The sequence below is a fragment of the Salvelinus sp. IW2-2015 genome, linkage group LG4p, assembly GCF_002910315.2.
Source record: "Salvelinus sp. IW2-2015 linkage group LG4p, ASM291031v2, whole genome shotgun sequence".
Lineage (NCBI taxonomy): Eukaryota > Metazoa > Chordata > Actinopteri > Salmoniformes > Salmonidae > Salvelinus > Salvelinus sp. IW2-2015.
The window spans coordinates 16,751,367-16,771,120 of NC_036841.1; the positions used below are offsets into that span (position 1 = coordinate 16,751,367).

The following is a 19,754-nucleotide window of genomic DNA, read 5'->3' on the forward strand; positions in this document are numbered from 1 at the left end:
GGGGGGGGGGGGGGGGGCAGGTTGCAGCACCCAGACACACCCTGCATGAGAAACTAACTGCGCCAAAACGCCTGGGTTGGAGTGGTGGGGGGAGAGAGAGAGAGAAAGAGGAGAGGGATGGTTAGTAAGATGCACTGGAGTTTACCTGAGTGACACAGACTGATATAGAGAGAGAAAAAGTGGGATTAATCGAAAAAGCGGATGGGCATCTGACCTCAGGACAGAGAGGAGTCTCAGCAGCTCATGCCTCGACCCGAACCTTCTCACCTCTCCAGTGAATCAATCGATGGATGAGAGAGATAGCCCACACCTGGGCAGTAACCTATTAAGTGATCACTATCATCCCCCTCCCTGTGTTATCCGGACAGCACTGAGGTGCTGCTCTGTGTGTAGTGTACCCAGAGAGGAGGATGGAGGAATACATGGCATCAATGCTTGGTTGAGTGAAACGAACGACAACACGGTTTTAAATGAAGGGAATGTCAGCCATTTTGATTTCATATTCTTACTCCATTTCTATGGTGTCACATCTGATAGATAAGCCTACATTTGATTGTGCAAAATGATGATCTCTTTAAAAGGTGTTACACATAGGAAATGACAATGCGAAAGTTGTTTTGGTCCAACAGCTTTAAAAATGATATTTTGTTATTGAAAATATAATTTCACAGCAATTTAGATGGTACAATGATTCCCTACAGTGCTTGTTTTCGAACATAAACTGAAATTGAGCGAACAGTGTAGAATTTTATCAACCAAGGAAATTACAGAGCGATTTCCACTAGATAACACAGCCACAAAGTCAGAACATCTTCCCCATTTTGACAACAGATGCCGCTCCGGAGGGAGAAATCAATAGGCGAATATCACAGCCAATCACAATACCGGTGGGTAAGTAATATTGTGAAAAACAATCATTCCACTATTAGCGCAAAATATATTATGGACATTTCCTGAAATTACAATGCAAAAATTCAAGAAATCCTGCATAGCACCTTTAAGTATTGACCACAAACATACATTAGTCTTTTCACGTAGGGTCAAACACACAACACCAGTTTGATTTTGTAACTGTGTTTATGTACATATTCATACATAAAGTCTAATGATATACAGTAAGTTGTACTGAAGGCCATGCAGAAATCAAATACATCACACTGCAATACAGATTATCTCTAACCCAGCGACTAACTCGCCTCGTTCCACCATCCAGGTCTCGCATGCTAATGTTCTGTAGCGCAGCGGTCAGGTCAGGATGGGGGGGGGGGATCAGGCTAGAGACTAACCATACCTACAGTGCATTCGGAAAGTATTTAAACCTGTTGACTTTTTCCACATTTTGTTACGTTACAGCCTGATTCTAAAATGGATAAATGCTAACATTTCCTCATCAATCTACACATAATATAACAACGCAAAAACAGTTTACATTTTTTTTGCAATGTATAAAAAAAAAATGTTTTAAACAATTATTTTCATAAGTAATCAGACCCTTTGCTATGAGACTCGAAATTGAGCTCAGGTGCATCCTGTTCCCATTGATCATCCTTGAGATGTTTCTACAACTTGATGGGAGTCCATCTGTGGTAAATTAAAATAATTAGACATGATTTGTAAAGGCACACACCTGTCTATATAACTGTCACACAGTTGACAGTGCATGTCAGAGCAAAAACCAAGCCATGAAGTCGAAGGAATTGTCCATAGAGCTTCGAGACAGGATTGTGTCGAGGCAAAGATCTGGGGAAGGGTACCAAAAAATTGTCTGCAGCATTGAAGGTCCCCAAGGACACAGTAGCCTCCATCATTCTTAAACGTAAGAAGTTTTGAACCACCAAGAGTCTTCCTAGAGCTGGCCGCCCGGCCAAACTGAGCAAACGGGGGAGAAGGGCCTTGGTCAGGGAGGTGACCAAGAACCCGATGGTCACTCTGACAGAGCTCCAGAGTTCCTCTGTGGAGACGGGAGAACCTTCCAGAAGGACAACCATCTCACTCTACCAATCAGGCCTTTATGGTAGAGTGGCCAGACTGAAGCCACTCCTCAGTAAAAGGTACATGACAGCCCACTTGGAGTTTTCCAAAAGGCACCTAAAGGACTCCCAAACCATGACAAACAAGATTTTCTCGCCTGATGAAACCAAGATTGAACTCTTTGGCCTGAATGCCAAGCGTCACGTCTGGAGGAAACCTGGCACCATCCCTATGATGAAGCATGGTTGTGGCAGCATCATGCTGTGGGGATGTTTTTCAGCGGCAGGGACTGGGAGACTAGTCAGGATCGACAGAAAGATGGACAGAGCAAACTAGATAGAGATCCTTGATGAAAACCTGCTCCAGAGCAATCAGGACCTCAGACTGGGGCGAAGGTTCCAACAGGACAACGACCCCAAGCACACAGCCAGGACAATGCAGGAGTGGCTTTGGGACAAGTCTCCGAATGTCCTTGAGTGGCACAGCTAGAGCCTGGATCTAACATCTCTGGCGAGACCTGAAAATAGCTGTGCAGCGACGCTCCCCATCCAACCTGATAGAGCTTGAGGATCTGCAGAGAAAAATTTGAGAAACTCCCCAAATACAGGTTTGCCAAGCTTATAGCGTCACACCCAAGAAGACTCAAAGCTGTAATCGCTGCCAAAGGTGGTAAAAAAAAAAAAAATCTTCAAATGAAATGTCTAAAAACCTGTTTTTGCTTTGTTATTATGGAGTATTGTGTAGATTGACGAGGGGGGAAAATAATTTTAGCAATTTTAGAATAAGGCTATAACGTAACAAAATGTGGAGAAAAGAAGGGGTCTGAATACTTTCCGAACACACTGTAAATATACTCCATCTCACACAAACACACGGGTTATAGAAATGTTATAGTTTCTCACTAAAATCTCTCCAAAAAGACAGAGGTTCAGGGTGGTATTTTGATTAAGTTGTGGCTCCAGCTTTCAATCCTCGATTGAGTAAAGGTATGAAATAATAACGTTACTTTACAGTTAGTCGATTTCTATAGAGTAGTTTATCAAGATTGCATTGAACATGTTTAAATATAATAATTATAACTTATAGCGCTTTGCCATGTTTTTTTTTTTGCTGTCATTTGCTTTGTGACAAAACTATATGAATCACAAAACCCTTTGGAGAAAAAAACTAAGCCAAAGCCTTCATCGTTTAAAAGAAACTTTTCAATCTAAAATAACAGAATACAGAAGGAAAACCCACAGACTTTTACACGCAGAGAAAATCGATTACACAAGGATAGACCATTGCTGATTACTTACCTACAGTATTTATACCCCTATATCGCAAATTCACATAGGGCTAGTTCATCCATTCAACACGGGCTACATCTCCTCATTCTACATCAACAGCATGGACAACTACAGAGAATCCAAGTACTCCTTTGTATAAATATAGAATAAACTGATATAAAAAAAAATTACATCAATCAAAACCATATTTAGGTGAACGCAGCATGAGTTGGCTCAGAGTATGGCTTAGGAATTGTACAGGGCACTTTGATTCATAAAGTAAACATGACCAGGAGTAAATATACTCGAACGAGGCACTCTCACAGAGTGTGTGTGCAAAATAAAACGAAATTAAAATAATCTAACATTGATATTATGAACTTGAATGTCATACACACTTCCTCTCAGTCCTCTCTGTCTCACTCACACGCAAACACACACCTCGTCACCTTTGCCACGCACACTAGCTACTTGTCTTGGCCTTTGTTGCTGCCGTGGTGCCGGTTGCCATGCGAGTGGTTGCCGCGGTCCCGACAGTCTGGACACTCCCCTCCGTCATCGTCCTCGTCATCCTCATGTATAATCTCCACCTCCAGGCGTCCGATGTAGAGMGATACCGCACACAGCCAGAAGAGGGCGACGCTGCTCACCACAGCTACATTCAGCAGCACGGCTGGCAGGGAGAGAAGCATCATCCTCCTCAGCGAAAACAGGCTGCCCACGTAGGACGCCCCGCCGAACGACACACACACACCACCCAGGATGAAGAAGGCTGGAGAGAGAGAGAGAGGTGGAAAGACTGATGACCTAAATAAGTAACTTCTGTTTATAATGGGTGTGTTTCAGTTACCTTTAAGGTCTTTTCTCATAATTATGTTCTGCTCCAATAGAATAGAGCCACAACCCTGGCCCTCCTTACCATATCCTGCCTCTCGTCCCACATCACTCTGGACGAAAGCGATGACCCCGATCCCCGTGGCCAGGAGTCCGTTCCGGAACCAAGACAGGAACCCTAGAACAGAACAACACGAGGCTTACAGCCCAGTCCGAAAACAACCCCTCACCTCTTTCTCTAACCCTACCAGTGTTTGCAGTCAGGAGCTTTTCCCATATTGCTCAAGTTTCTGGATTCAGATGTGTAAACACATAGCCTACAGTGGCATGCATATCTTCTTTCGCTACAATAACTGGTCTAACTGTGCCAACAGGAATTCTAGCCAAATGCATAGCAAAGTCTTTAAATAAATAGCCTGTCTTTGAACCTCTTCCTAATCTAAATGTGCAGTTACCAGTTTCGTGGGACTTTTTCAGCATCTGCAGAGCAAAACAAAAATAGCAGTGATTTAGAAAGGTGGTTCATGTCAGCACACACAGATCAGTTCTGTAATGCAGGAGTATATTCAAGTCATTTGGAAAAGCAAAAAGGTGAATCAAGTCGTACATCATCTTCTAGAATGGCAAGACTTTACTTTCACTTTGAACTTACCAAAGCATCCGCCTTATCGAGTTCTGTCATAAGATGATACTCTGGCATCCGAGCCTTGCCCCATGGCCCCTTCTCAGCCACACATTTCCGCGACGACCCATGGACTCTCCTCACCGGTAGTCCCCCGAGGTACTGAGGCCTGACGTGCTTCCCAACCCAGGCGAACTGATTTGCAATCCGCGGCAGCTGTCTGCACGTAAACCAACTCAAGGCAGCCATAGCTCGCTAAAAACACAACACGACCTTTGCATGCCCTGTGAACTTTCACACTGCAAACGACACACGGAAGGAGGCGGTGCTCCCGTGCAAACATATTACTGTAGCGCCGTCCTTTGTTTGTTATTGTAAAATAAACCGTGCCATAATCTTCCTTTATGAAATGTGTATTTTATTTTGTAAATGTTTACCGTGGGCTGTTTCTCCTTTACAACCAGATTTCCTCTCTAGGCGCATTCTGTTAACCTTATACTTTACCTGCACCTTGTGTTTAGCTCATTCAGCCACCAGAGGGCATTGCTAGACTACAAAATCGATTCCATTATCGTAGGGCCAATTAAACAGTTTTAGGGTTTGAAATGGTTTGTTTCAGGGTTTCTCCTCGGACCCTAATTAGTGGGGAACATGTAAAAGGTATAAAAACAACCCTTGGACATGGTGACGCTTTCAACCTTTTCTCAAAGGTTCAGTGTAGAGTCTGTGCTGCTTTATTGCTGTGCCCGGCTGTTACGCACATGTGGGCAACCATTTTGGGGACCATGCATTCTGATTGAGACGAAATGTGGTCAATTGTAGTGAGAAGTTATGTGTTGGATTTGGTTATCAGTGTTTTTTGTTTAACAACACTTCCAATGTTTTTGTAAAGTTATGCCTCTACAGTAATGCTTTTTAGTTTCTAGTTGGTTCGTGTTTGGATAGGCTTTATAAATGTGCTTAGAATCTCTGACTCTAAATATGTTACAGTAGTGTTGATGTTAGGGGTGTGAATGTTCTGCATTTGAATCTATGCAATGCCGTGTACAGTGCCTTCAGAAAGTATTCACACCCCTTGTTCCACATTTTGCTTTGTTACAGCCTGGATTTAAACTTGATTAAATGTAGATTTTTTTTGTCACTGGTCTACACACAATACCCCATAATGTCAGTATTATTTTTTTAACAAATTAATTAAAGATGAAAAGCTGAAATGTCTTGAGTCAATAAATATTCWGTCCCTTCGTTATGGCAAGCCTACATAAGTCCAAGAGTAATAATTTGCTTACATCACATAAATTGCATGGACTCACTCTACGTGCCATAAGTGTTTAACATTATTTTTGAATGACTACCTCATCTATGTAACCCACACATACATTATCTGTAAGGTCCCTCAGTCGAGCACTACATTTCAAACAGACTCAAGCACAAAAACCATGGAGGTTTTCCAAAGCCTCGCAAGGGCAACTATTGATAGACATTGAATATCCCTTTGAGCATGGTGATGTTATTAATTACACTTTGGATGGTGTATCAATACACCCAGTCACTACAAAGACAAAGGTATCCTTCATAACTCAGTTGCCGGAGAGGAAGGAAACCTTTCAGAGATTTAATCATGAGGCCAATGGTGACTTTAAAACAGTTACAACATTGTAGTTACTCCACAATACTAACCAAAATGACAGTGCAAGGAAGGAAGCATGTACAGAATAACAAATATTCCAAAACATGCATCCTGTTTGCAATAATGCACTAAAGTAAAAGTGCAAAAAATAAATGAACTTCATATCCTGAATACAAAGCATTATGTATGTATTTTAAAGCATGGTGGTGGCTGCATCATGTTATGGGTATGCTTGTTATCGGCAGGGACTAGGGACTTTTTTTAAGATAAAAAGAAACTGAATAGAGTTAAGCACAGGCAAAGTCCTAGAGGAAAACCCGGTTCAGTCTGCTTTCCAGCAGACACTGGGAGACAAATTCACCTTTCAGCAGGACAATAACCTAAAACACAAGGTCACATATACACTGGAGTTGCTTACCAAGACGACATTGAATGTTCCTAAGTGGCCTAGTTACAGTTTCGACTTAAATTGGCTTGAAAATCTATGGCAAGACTTGAAAATGTCTGTCTAGCAATGGTCAACAATCAACTTGACAGAGCTTGAAGAATTTTTTAAAAGAATAATGTGCAAATATTGTACAATCCAGGTGTGCAAAGATCTTAGAGACTTACCCAGAAAGACTCACAGCTGTAATCGCTGCCAAAGGTAATTTGGGGTCGAATACTTATCTAATCAAGATATATTTGTTTTATTTAAAAAAAACTTTTTTTATTTTTATTTTTACAATTGCTAGAATTTTTCTTCCACTTTGACATTACATAGTATTTTGGGTAGATTGTTGAAAAAAAAGAAGATTAAATAAATGTTTATCCCTCTTTGCAACACAAAGAAATGTGGAAAAAGTAAAGGGGTGTGAATACTTTCTGAAGGCACTGTATGTGTCAATGACTGTGTAGCTTACTGCTGCTTTTGGATGTGTGTGTGTGCGTGCATGTGTGACTGGTCACTGTAGGATAAATGGGAGACCTCTTCCTGTCGGTCTCTCTGTGCGGTGGGCCCTTTGTCTCCCTGCAGTCCTTGGGGACACCGACCGACCATGCCCGCCCTACCTGACAATTGTTTAGCGTGAGGAGCACGGGGAGGCAGACGGGGGGTCTCAGGAACAAGGGTGTGTGTGTGTGTGTTGACAAGGGGCTTTCAGGAAGGCCAACAACCCTTTGATGTGATGAGCAGCTGACACTCTGGTCTCAGTCACGCCACCCTACTACTGACCATGCTGGACACACACACACACACCAGTTTTAAGATCAGTTTTAGTGTTTACCTGAATAATGCTCAGGGCTAGGGACTGGAGGAAATCGGATTAGAAACCAAGAGTAATGGAATGAATATATGGAGTAGGTGAAAGCTTTAGGTGGGAGAACCTCTTTAGTTGAAGGACCATTTGTGTGTGTGTGTGTTTGTGTGGCTGTGTTAATCTTTCAAATTATGTGTGGGTGTGTGTGTCTCGCTCTCCCTCTGTGTGTGTCTCTCGTGTGTGCATCTTAGTGTGTGTGTGAGTGGATTTATGTTGGCACATACTGTAGCAGCCGTGCTGGTAGATACGTGACACTGATACGGTTACATAAAGGGGGCTGAGGCTATGAGCATTGGGGTTATGAAAAGAGGGAGTAGAGAGACGAGCAGGAATGGGGTTAGTATATGGGGAGGGGCAGATTAAGGGAATCTCATAGACTACGTCCCAAATGGCACAGTATTCCCTTGTGCACTACTGGTCAAAAACAGTGCACTGCATAGGGAATAGGGTGTCATTTGGAATGGAGCCCTAGAGTTCATTCCGTTCTTCAAAACAATGTGTGACCACATTGTAATCTCCTCAACTCTTTAATGACATGCAATCTGCCAACCTTACCACAGTTTTATATTCGGCTCTCCGTTTCTCGGTCTCTTGCCATTCGTTCCATCGTTATACCTCCCTATTCTTCCCTCACTCCTGCTGAGACAGGTCTGGGAGAGGAAATGGCTGCATGACTGTGGTTAGAGAGAGTGGACTTCTTACTGTATGGCCTCAGTGTGTGTGTGTGTGTGTGTGTGTATATAAATAGCATCCATAATTCCCATGAACGTCCACAGCGTGAAGGTCCATGCTCTGTGTGATATCAGTGACTCTGTCCAGAATCAGAAAGCAGTACTCCATATTCAAGAAGGCAAAAAACAAGTCTTCTTATACAAAAACACATTTTAATTAAATACTGCAAAATTCCGAAAAAAATTAGGCAACTTTTTTTGTTCTCATTGTTTTAGTTACTATTGCATCTCAATAACCATATTATCCACAGCATAAAAGCATTTTCTAAATTTCCATTGTTATCATTTACAGATAGCATTTCTGAAAAAAGTGATTATTTTTTACTTCTCTCTTACCCAGTCTGTAAACACACACACACACACACACCACACACAACACACACACACACACACACACACACACACACAACAACACACACACACACACACACACACACACACACACACACACACACACACACACACACACACACACACACACACACACACACACACACCACACAACACACAAACACACAAGTCAAAGCGCATCCTCACCCCCATTCAAGGCCAGGGTGCACACATGCACAAACAGTCATGTTTAACTAACCTTGTGGAGACACACAACTGATTCCCTTTCAAAATCCTATTTTCCCTAACCTAACCCCAAAACCCAACCTTAACCCTAAACCCCATAGAACTATTCTTATGGGTACTAACAAAATGTCCCCAGTTGGTCAAATTTCTGTTTGTTTACTATTCTTGTGGAGACTTCTGGTCCCCACAAGTATAGTTAAACAAACACACACACACCCAGACACACTCTGCAGTAGTTTCACACAGACCCTTCTGTGCATTATCATTTGCTTCTGTGGAATTTAACACGGTTGACTGAGGGTTTGGGTTAGGTTAGATTTAGATGTTGTGGTAAACCGTGTCCAATCTATTGTATGTGTGAGTAGACCAGAATGCACTGCAGGTGATGTTGATAGTGCTGATGCAGCCTCTAGTCTTGGTGCAAGTAGGGGTGGGGCTTACATGTGCAATTGGGACCATTAAGGTACTAGTAACAGGTTTGCTTGTACAGTACATTTTCTTACACTCCCTCAGGCACGTACACAGATACACAGTCGTACACACGTCAACAAAATACACCCTATAACATTCAGCAAACCCTGTTTCGACCCGCCTGCCGACGGCTTGCACAGGTTCCAGTGTTTTTATGGAAGTGTCTGTGTGAGCTTTGTGTAGGTGCCGTCTTCAAAACACTTCACAAACAAAAACACGCTCTTGGAATTGTTGCATTGCTTTCCGACATTACACACGCCTTAGATTCTTCAGTATGTTTCTCACCGACTGTCGCATGAACAAACAAACATTGTTGATGAGGCTGTGAAAGCACTTTATCTGTTGAGCTAAAAGTCGAGTTAAAAGAGAGTCTTCATGCTTCTCTGCGTTAAAGAGAGTCTTCAGTCTTCTCTGTACACTGGTGGCAGGTGGCTACCCTAACAGTTTCTCCAACATCATGACTGCTGGGAGAGCTGAATGCCACCCTACTGTATGATATGTAAAGGACCATTTCCTGTGAGGTCACTTCCTCTTTAACGGCGCGTTGTTGATTGATGGCTTGATGTAGCTGAGGCAACATGCTGGATGTGTCACGATGTGTGTGATGGTCAGGACCTCCAAACACATTTCCCTAACTGTCCTGTTCTAACCTGATGGGAGAAGAAGAAAAAATGTTGGGGGGGGTTCTCTTCTGCGCCGTTGAACCAATCTAGTCAATTTGGAGGAGGAGTTAATATTGTTAACGTCCAAAAGTGGAAGTCGCGTCACAGGCTCTTTCCATTTCCCCTGAAAACCGGATGCAATCGTTTTCCTCCGACCCTACAGAGGGTGCTCCTGTCTCTTTAGGCCTGCTTTCTGATTGGACAAAATACCCTTCTCTTTTGACTGAGCTGATTATAATATAACATCGATGATTATTGAAAAGGGAAAAACTGAAAAACAAGAGCCTGTCCAATCGGTTTCTTGTCTCTAATGATTTTTTGACTTCTCTGATGAAGAGGAGTCATCTTCATCCTCTTCGGCCCTTATGCCACCTGAGTTAGTCTGACCCTGCCTCGCTCTTCTCACCAACTGATTCCACCGTGTTCCATCTCCGCCCCCTTTCCTTCAACCGCTCAATCAGATGCTGCCGTATTTCCTCACAGCCAATCAAGAGCTGTTTCAGATGACTGACAGACACAGAGTGGGCAGGGCCTGCTGGGTTTACAGCACCCCCCCTCAGAATAAAATGTCCAATAGCAGCGCGGGTTGGCACATGCACATCCAGAAAGCACTCGTGGGGGGGGGATTGGACGAGATTTAGGTTTTGTTGTTTTGAGTGACGGGCACTTGAACACCTTTCTGTCCGGTTGCTATGGACACAAGAAATGGCAGAGGAGATGAGTCTAAATACTTTTTGAAAAATGGACTGTACAAAGTGCATAAACCGTTTCAGGCACACTATTACATGTAAGTCAGACATTCAGAACTGTAACTCACCCAATCTGTACTTCTCTTTGGCCTCGGCTCGCTCCTTGGCATCAAAGTACCAGACAGTGATGGCATAGCTGTAACACACAGATCTGATCAGACTGACAACAGAGATTCTCAGCTCAGGAGGAAGTACAGACTAATTCAGTACAGTATAGTACAGTATAGTACAGAGTAGGAGAGGGTTGTGCTATACAGTGCATTCAGAAAGTATTCAGACACCTTGACTTTTTCCACATTTTGTTACGTTACAGCCTTATTCTCGAATGGATTAAATACATGTTTTCCCTCATCAATCTACACACATTACCCCATAAATACGAAGGGAAAACAGTTTTTTTAATAGAATTTTTGCAAATGTATAAAAATAAAGTTACATAAGTTATCAGACCCTTTGCTATGAGACTCGAAATTCAGTCCAGGTGCTTCCTGTTTCCATTGATCATCCTTGAGATGTTTCTACAACTTAATTGGAGTCCACCTGTGGTAAATTCAATTGATTGGACATGATTTGGAAAGGCACACACCTGTCTATATAAGGTCCCACAGTTGACAGTGCATGTCAGAGCAAAAACCAAGCCATGAGGTCGAAGGAATTGTCCGTAGAGCTCCGAGACAGGATTGTGTTGAGGCATAGATCTGGGGAAGGGACCAAAACATTTCTGCAGCATTGATGGTCCCCAAGAACACAGTGGCCTCCATCATTCTTAAATGGAAGAAGTTGGAAGAAGGAACCACCAAGAGTCTTCCTAGAGCTGGCCGCCCGACCAAACTGAGCAATCGGAGGAAAAGGGCCTTGGTCAGGGAGGTGACCAAGAACCCGATGGTCACTCTGACAGAGCTCCAGAGTTCCTCTGTGGAGATGGGAGAACCTTCCAGAAGGACAACCATCTCTGCAGCACTCCACCAATCAGACCTTTATTATAGAGTGGTCAGACGGAAGCCACTTCTCAGTAAAAGCACGACAGCCCGCTTGGAGTTTGCAAAAAGGCACCTAAAGGACTCTCAGACCATGAGAAACAAGATTCTCTGGTCTGATGAAACCAAGATTGAACTCTTTGGCCTGAATGCCAAGCGTCACATCAGGAGGAAGCCTGGCACCATCTCTATGATGAAGCATGGTGGTGGCAGCATCATGCTGTGGGGATGTTTTTAGCATCAGGGACTGGGAGACTAGTCAGGATGGAGGGAAAGATGAATGGAGCAAAGTACAAAGAGATCCTTGATGAAAACCTGCTCCAGAGTGATCAGGACCTCAGACTGGGTCGAAGGTCATTGTCCTGAGCACACAGCCAAGACAATGCAGGAGTGGCTTTGGGACAAGTCTCTGAATGTTCTTGAGTGGCCCAGCCAGAGCCCAGACTTGAACCTGATCGAAGATCTCTGGAGAGACCTGAAAATAGCAGTGCAGCGACGCTCCCCATCCAACCTGACAGAGCTTGAGAGGATCTGCAGAGAAGAATGGGAGAAACTCCTCAAATACTGGCGTGCCAAGCTTGTAGCGTCATACCAAATAAGACTTGAGGCTGTAATCGCTGTGAAATGTGCTTCAACAAAGTACTGAGTAAAGGGTCTGAATACTTATGCAAATGTGATTTCAGTTTTTTATAAATTAGCAAACATTTCTAAAAAAAAAACAGTTTTTGCTTCGTCATTATGGGGTATTGTGTGTAGATTGATGAGGGGAAAAAACTATTTAATCATTTTTAGAATAAGGCTGCAATGCAACAAAATGTGGAAAAAGTCAAAGGGTCTGAATACTTTCCAAATACACAGTATACTGTATTGGCAGTGGAGGGTTAAGTCAGAGCTGGTTTTGGACAGTGGAGGGTTAAGTCAGAGCTGGTTTTGGACAGTGGAGGGTTAAGTCAGAGCTGGTTTGGACAGTGGAGGGTTAAGTCAGAGCTGGTTTTGGACAGTGGAGGGTTAAGTCAGAGCTGGTTTTGGACAGTGGTGGGTTAAGTCAGAGCTGGTTTTGGACAGTGGAGGGTTAAGTCAGAGCTGGTTTTGGACAGTGGTGGGTTAAGTGAGGGTTCTTGCCTCTCCTGTGAGGCTTCTCAGTGGGGTTGTGTTGTTTATTCCTGTCTCTCTCCCTCAAGCCCGAGAGCTGCAATTGAACCGACGACTGCCCCCCTACCGCCCTCCTCCCTCCCCCCCTGAACCCAATCCCAGTCAGGAAATACGTTCTTCCTGTCCTGAGCCCCACCTCACCCCCCAGCTGTCAGACAGAGAGGAGAGTAGGAGAGGACTAACTAATGAACTAGAATCAAGCCAATGACGTGTCACATTTTTGTGGTGTTCTTCTGACTAATGCGTTCCAGGATTCAGCACGTAGATAAAAACAATCCTGTGCATGATCACAACATCAGGCAGGAGTCTGAATAGGCTTTGACTGAGTTCAGACTTCTCTCAACAGTGGATCATCAGCATGAGAGTGGATATATAATCTGTTAAAGTGATACTTTGGGATTTTGGCAATGAAGCCCTTTCTCTACTTCTCCAGAGTCAGAGGAACTCGCAGAAACTAGTTTTATGTCTCTGTGTGCAGTTTGAAGGAAGTTGCTAACTAGCGTTAGCACACGCTAGTAGATACCATAGACTGCCAGTCATTGCGCTAACGCTAAGTAGCGATGACTCGCAAAACTACCTCTAACTTCCTTCATGCTGGATACCCGAGACATAAAAATGGTATCCATGAGTTCATCTGACAAATCCAAAGTATCCCTTTAATAGAGCAGGTCAACGTTTCCCCAACAACATTAGGAGCCTTTAGTGAACATGTACTGTACTGTACTGTACTGTGTGTGAAGGAAGTAAAGTGGGTTAGAGGTTGTAAGGGCTCAGCAGAGAGAAGAAGTGCGGGGGTGGTGAGTGGATGTGGTTACGTTCAAACCATGTGGCACCCTTCCAAATGAAATCTATTTGTCACATGCGCCGAACACAACAGGTGTAGACATTACAGTGAAATGCTTACTTACAAGCCCTTAACCAACAACGCAGTTTTAAGACAAATAAGTGTTCAGTAAAAAAATAGATATGTAAAAAAAATGTAAAAAAACGAATAGCTAAAGAGCAGCAGTAAAATAACAGTAGCGAGGCTATATAGAGGGAGTACCGGTACAGAGTCAATGTGCGAGGGCACAGGTTAGTTGAGGTAATTGAGGTAATATGTACATGTAGGTAGAGTTAAAGCGACTATGTATAGATAATAACCAGAGTAGCAGCAGCAGCGTAAAAGAGGGGGGAGGGAGGGATGCAAATAGTCTGGGTAGCCATTTGATTAGCTGTTCAGGAGTCTTATGCCTTGGGGGTAGAAGCTGTTAAGAAGCCTTTTGTACCTAGACTCCTGTACCGCTTGCCATGCGGTAGCAGAGTGAAACCGTCTATGACTAGGGTGGCTGGTGTATTTGACCATTTTTTGGGCCTTCATCTGAAGGGAGATCCTGGATGGCATGAAGCTTGGCCCCCGGTGATGTACTGGGCCGTACGCACTACCCTCTGTAGTAGAGGTCGACCGATTATGATTTTTCAACGCCGATACCGATACTGATTATTGGAGGAACAAAAAAGCCGATACCGATTAATCTGCCGATTTTATTTATTTATTTGTCATAATGACAATTACAACAATACTGAATGAACACTTATTTTTTACTTAATATAATACATCAATAAAATCAATTCAGCCTCAAATAAATAATGAAACATGTTCAATTTGGTTTAAATAATGCAAAAACAAAGTGTTGGAGAAGAAAGTAAAAGTGCAATATGTGCCATGTAAGAAAGCTAACGTTTAAGTTCCTTGCTTAGAACATGTGAACATATGAAAGCTGGTGGTTCCTTTTAACATGAGTCTTCAATATTCCCAGGTAAGAAGTTTTAGGTTGTAGTTATTATAGGAATTATAGGACTATTTCTCTCTATACGATTTCTATTTCATACACCTTTGACTATTGGATGTTCTTATAGGCACTTTAGTATTGCCAGCGTAACAGTATAGCTTCCATCCCTCTCCTCGCCGCTACCTGGGCTCGAACCAGGAACACATCTACAACAGCCACCCTCGAAGCAGCATTACCCATGCAGAGGAAGGGGAACAACTACTCCAAGTCTCAGAGCGAGTGACGTTTTAAACGCTATTAGCGTGCACCCCGCTAACTAGCTAGCCATTTCACATCGGTTACACCAGCCTAATCTCGGGAGTTGATAGGCTTGAAGCATTGCGAAGAGCTGCTGGAAAAACGCACGAAAGTGCTGTTTGAATGAATGCTTACGAGCATGCTGGTGCCTACCATCGCTCAGTCAGACTGCTCTATCAAATCATAGACTGAATTATAACATAATAACACACAGATGAGCCTTAGGTCATTAATATGGTCGAATCCGGAAACTATAATCTCGAAAACAAGACGTTTATTCTTTCAGTGAAATACGGAACCGTTCCGTATTTTATCTAACGGGTGGCATCCATAAGTCTAAATATTCCTGTTACATTGCACAACCTTCAATGTTATGTCATAATTACGTAAAATTCTGGCAAATTAGTTTGCAATGAGCCAGGCGGCCCAAACTGTTGCATATACCCTGACTCTGCGTGCAATGAACGCAAGAGAAGTGACACAATATCACCTGGTTAATATTGCCTGCTAACCTGGATTTCTTTTAGCTAAATATGCAGGTTTAAAAATATATACTTCTGTGTATTGATTTTAAGAAAGGCATTGATGTTTATGGTTAGGTACACGTTGGAGCAACGACAGTCCTTTTTGGCGAATGCGCACTGCATCGATTATATGCAACGCAGGACAAGCTAGATAAACTATTAATATCATCAACCATGTGTAGTTATAACTAGTGATTATGATTGAAGCCAGTGACTGATGTGGTGTACTTCTCAATGCCATCGGAAGAATCCCGGAATATATTCCCGTCTGTGCTAGCAAAACAGTCCTGTAGCTTAGCATCAGCGCCATCTGACCACTTCTTTATTGACTTCTTTAAGTCCCCGGCCACTAGGAGCGCCGCCTCTGGATGAGCGTTTTCCTGTTTGCTTATGGCCTTATACAGCTCATTGAGTGTGGACTTAGTGCCAGCATCGGTTTGTGGTGGTAAATAGACGGCTACGTGGTCTACAGCTTATCATGAGATTCTCTACCTCAGGCGGCCAAAACCTCGAGACTTCCTTAATATTAGATTTTGTGCACCAGCTGTTCCAAATCTACACAGACCGCCACCCCTCGTCTTACCGGAGGCAGCTGTTCTATCTGGCCGATTCAGCGTAAACCCTGCCAGCTGTATTTTATCCATGTCGTCATTCAGCCACGACGACTGAGTGAAATATAAGATATTACAGTTTTTATGTCAGTGTGTGTGTGTGTGTTGGGAGAGGCCATACGGGAACGCCTGGTGCCCAAACTGATGACGTATGTCACGTAGCTGAGAGTCGAGTGGATAGGTTCAGTCAGTCATCCTGATATGCCCTTCGGAACTAGCTAATTTATGCTGGCAACAACAGCAGCAGCATGGTGCTAACTTGTAAATGAAAGAGATATTTATTTTGATTGGCGAGGAAGAAATAACTTGTAGTGTTGGTCACCATCTGAATGTCACCGTGACAAGCCAATTAGCTAACGTGACGACAAGCAGGTGCAAATGACCATTGCAACGGTGTTGTATCGAGGTGCTATGTAGCTGCTTCCCACCCGGCAGCTGTACCACATGTCGCTGGAGGGAGTTCATATAGCCAATTTGTTCCATCCCACTTGATTTTACTTAGAGTAGAATAGCAGCCTACACAAGAAGAACTTGTAATACTGCATTGGTAGTAACCATCTGGAAGTCACCATGATACAGTCTAACGTTACTGCTCAACGGGGAGAGTTTGTGTCGTATGCCGGCAACACAACAACACCAAGGCGCACAATGTCCTTTGCTCCCGCTCGACGAGCACTGCTGTCTGGCAGTGAGGAGACGGAAGTAGCTAGATAGCGTAGCCAATATCAGGCCAGGATGACAGGTAAAGCTCTTTTTCTTTGGTTTTCACCAAAACTTTACAACTACGGCATTAACGTCTACAAAAAAAAGAATTCTGAACACTCTCCCAAGTCGCAACTTCGGCAGACAAGTTTCGAATTCTCACGGAACTTTCGAGCCACAAGCATAAATTAGCTGGCCGGGAAGGGCTCATCAGGACGACTGACGGAACTGACGGAAACAAATCCGTTCGTCTCCACTCGACTCTCAGCTGCGCGACATACGTCATCAATTTGGGCACCGAGCGTGTCCGTATATAGCCTTTCTTGTGTGCGTGGCTGCATGTGTGGTCACAGTGGTTACTCACCGTGTAGCGTAGGCTGGCTTAACCTCGTGTGGGTTCCTGCGGTCGGACCAGAAGATGAGCAGACGGTCAAACAGCGGTTCTATGTTGGCCACCACACTCTTCCCCTCTGGATAGATCTGCAGCAGACCTCCTTGAACCTGACCCCATACACACATAGGTTTCCTGTTAGATGCACCGTGTCTTATCCATAGCCTTGAGGTTAGAGAGGCAGGAAAATCTGGTGGGACTCTAAAGTACAGTATATCAGATGTATTTTTTTTTTCACCTTTATTTAACCAGGTAGGCCAGTTGAGAACAAGTTCTCACTTACAACTGCGACCTGGCCAAGATAAAGCAAAGCGGTGCGACAAAAACAACACAGAGTTACACATGGGATAAACAAACGTACAGTCAATAACACAATAGAAAACAATCTATATACAGTGTGTGCAAATGTAGTAAGATTAGGGAGGTAAGGCAATAAATAGGCCATGGTGGCGAAGTAAATACAATATAGCAATTAAAACACTGGAATGGTAGAATTGACAGTAGATGAGTGTGCAAAGTAGAAATACTGGGGTGCAAAGGAGCAAAATAAATAAATCAAATAATTACAATTTAGCATTAACACTGGAGTGATAGATGTGCAGATGATGATGTGCAGGTAGAGATACTGCGGTGCAAAAGAGCAAAAAGAAATAACATGTGGATGAGGTAGTTGGGTGGCCTTACAGATGAGCTGTGTACAGGTGCAATGATCGGTAAGCTGCTCTGACAGCTGATGCTTAAAGTTAGTGAGGGAGATATAAGTCTCCAGTTTTAGTGATTCTTGCAATTCGTTCCAGTCATTTGCAACAGAATACTGGAAGGAGAGGCGGCCAAAGGAGGAATTGGCTTTGGGGATGACCAGTGAAATATACCTGCTGGAGCGCGTGCTACGGGTGGGTGTTGCTATGGTGACCAGTGAGCTGAGATAAGGCGGGGCTTTACCTAGCAAAGACTTATAGATGACCTGGAGCCAGTGGGTTTGGCGACGAATATGAAGCGAGTGCCAGCCAACGAGAGCATACAGGTCACAGTGGTGAGTAGTATATGAGGCTTTGGCAAAACGGATAGCACTGTGATAGACTACATCTAATTTGCTGAGTAGAGTGTTGGAGGCTATTTTGTAAATGACATCGCCGAAGTCAAGGATTGGTAGGATAGTCAGTTTTACTAGGGTATGTTTAGCAGCATAAGTGAAGGAGGCTTTATTGCGAAATAGGAAGCCGGTTCTAGATTTAATTTTGGATTAGAGATGCTTAATGTGAGTCTGGAAGGAAGGTTTACAGTATAACCAAACACATTTACATTACATTTACATTTAAGTCATTTAGCAGACGCTCTTATCCAGAGCGACTTACAAAAATTGGAAAGTTCATACATATTCATCCTGGTCCCCCCGTGGGGAATGAACCCACAACCCTGGCGTTGCAAGCGCCATGCTCTACCAACTGAGCCACACGGGACCGACTCTACAAATACCTAGGTATTTGTAGTTGTCCACATATTCTCAGTCAGAACCGTCCAGAGTAGTGATGCTAGTCAGGCGGGCGGGTGTGAGCAGCAATGCATTTAGTTTTACTTGCATTTAAGAGCAGTTGGAGGCCACGGAAGGAGTGTTGTATGGCATTGAAGCTCGTCTGGAGGTTTGTAAACACAGTGTCCAAAGAAGAGCCAGAAGTATAAAGAATGGTGTCATCTGCGTAGAGGTGGATCAGAGAATCACCAGCAGCAAGAGCGACATCATTGATATATACAGAGAAAAGAGTCGGCCCGAGAATTGAACCCTGTGGCACCCCCATTGAGACTGCCAGAGGTCCGGACAACAGGCCCTCCGATTTGACAGTAGTTGGTGAACCAGGCGAGGCAGTCATTTGACAAACCAAGGCTGTTGAGTCTGCCGATAAGAATACGGTGATTGACAGAGTCGAAAGCCTTGGCCAGGTCGATGAAGACGGCTGCAGAGTACTGTCTTTTATCGATGGCGGTTATGATATCGTTTAGGACCTTGAGCGTGGCTGAGGTGCAACCATGACCAGCTCGGAAACCAGATTGCATAGCGGAGAAGGTACGGTGGGATTCGAAATGGTCGGTGATCTGTTTGTTAACTTGGCTTTCGAAGACTTTAGAAAGGCAGGGCAGGATAGATATAGGTCTGTAACAGTTTGGGTCTAGAGTGTCTCCCGCTTTGAATAGGGGGATGAGTGCGGCAGCTTTCCAATCTTTGGGGATCTCATACGATACGAAAGAGACGTTGAACAGGCTAGTAAATGGGGTTGCAACAATATTGCGGCGGATAATTTTAGAAAGAGAGGGTCCAAATTGTCTAGCCCAACTTATTTGTAGGGGTCCAGATTTTGCAGCTCTTTCAGAACATCAGCTATCTGGATTTGGGTGAAGGAGGGTGGGGGGGCTTGAGCAAGTTGCCGTGGGGGGTACAGAGCTGTTGGCCGGGGTAGGGGTAACCAGGTGGAAAGCATGGCCAGCCGTAGAAAAATGCTTATTGAAATGATCGATTATCG

At 43.7% G+C, this 19,754-nt stretch overlaps 2 protein-coding genes across 3 annotated transcripts in view; both read right to left on the reverse strand.

Moving 5' to 3' along the window:
- LOC111960612 (transmembrane protein 160) overlaps positions 1-5,020 on the reverse strand; it is a 9,936-nt gene extending 4,916 nt beyond the window's left edge. The window contains exons 1-4 of one of the 2 annotated variants that reach the window (XM_023982685.2): positions 4,726-5,020; positions 4,529-4,553; positions 4,159-4,251; positions 1,059-4,011 (exon numbers count right to left, since the gene is read on the reverse strand). In XM_023982685.2, coding sequence (XP_023838453.1) covers positions 3,707-4,011; positions 4,159-4,251; positions 4,529-4,553; positions 4,726-4,944 — 642 coding nt within the window. In that variant the 5' untranslated portion in view covers positions 4,945-5,020 and the 3' untranslated portion in view covers positions 1,059-3,706. Of the gene's footprint in view, positions 1-1,058; positions 4,012-4,158; positions 4,252-4,528; positions 4,554-4,725 lie in introns of those variants that run through there. The other variant, XM_023982686.2, reaches the window with a different exon arrangement.
- Positions 5,021-8,802: 3,782 nt separating this feature from the next.
- LOC111960611 (egl nine homolog 1) overlaps positions 8,803-19,754 on the reverse strand; it is a 32,236-nt gene continuing 21,284 nt past the window's right edge. The window contains exons 4-6 of the mRNA XM_023982683.2: positions 17,212-17,348; positions 10,881-10,948; positions 8,803-10,753 (exon numbers count right to left, since the gene is read on the reverse strand). Coding sequence (XP_023838451.1) covers positions 10,701-10,753; positions 10,881-10,948; positions 17,212-17,348 — 258 coding nt within the window. The 3' untranslated portion in view covers positions 8,803-10,700. The remainder of the gene's footprint in view (positions 10,754-10,880; positions 10,949-17,211; positions 17,349-19,754) is intronic.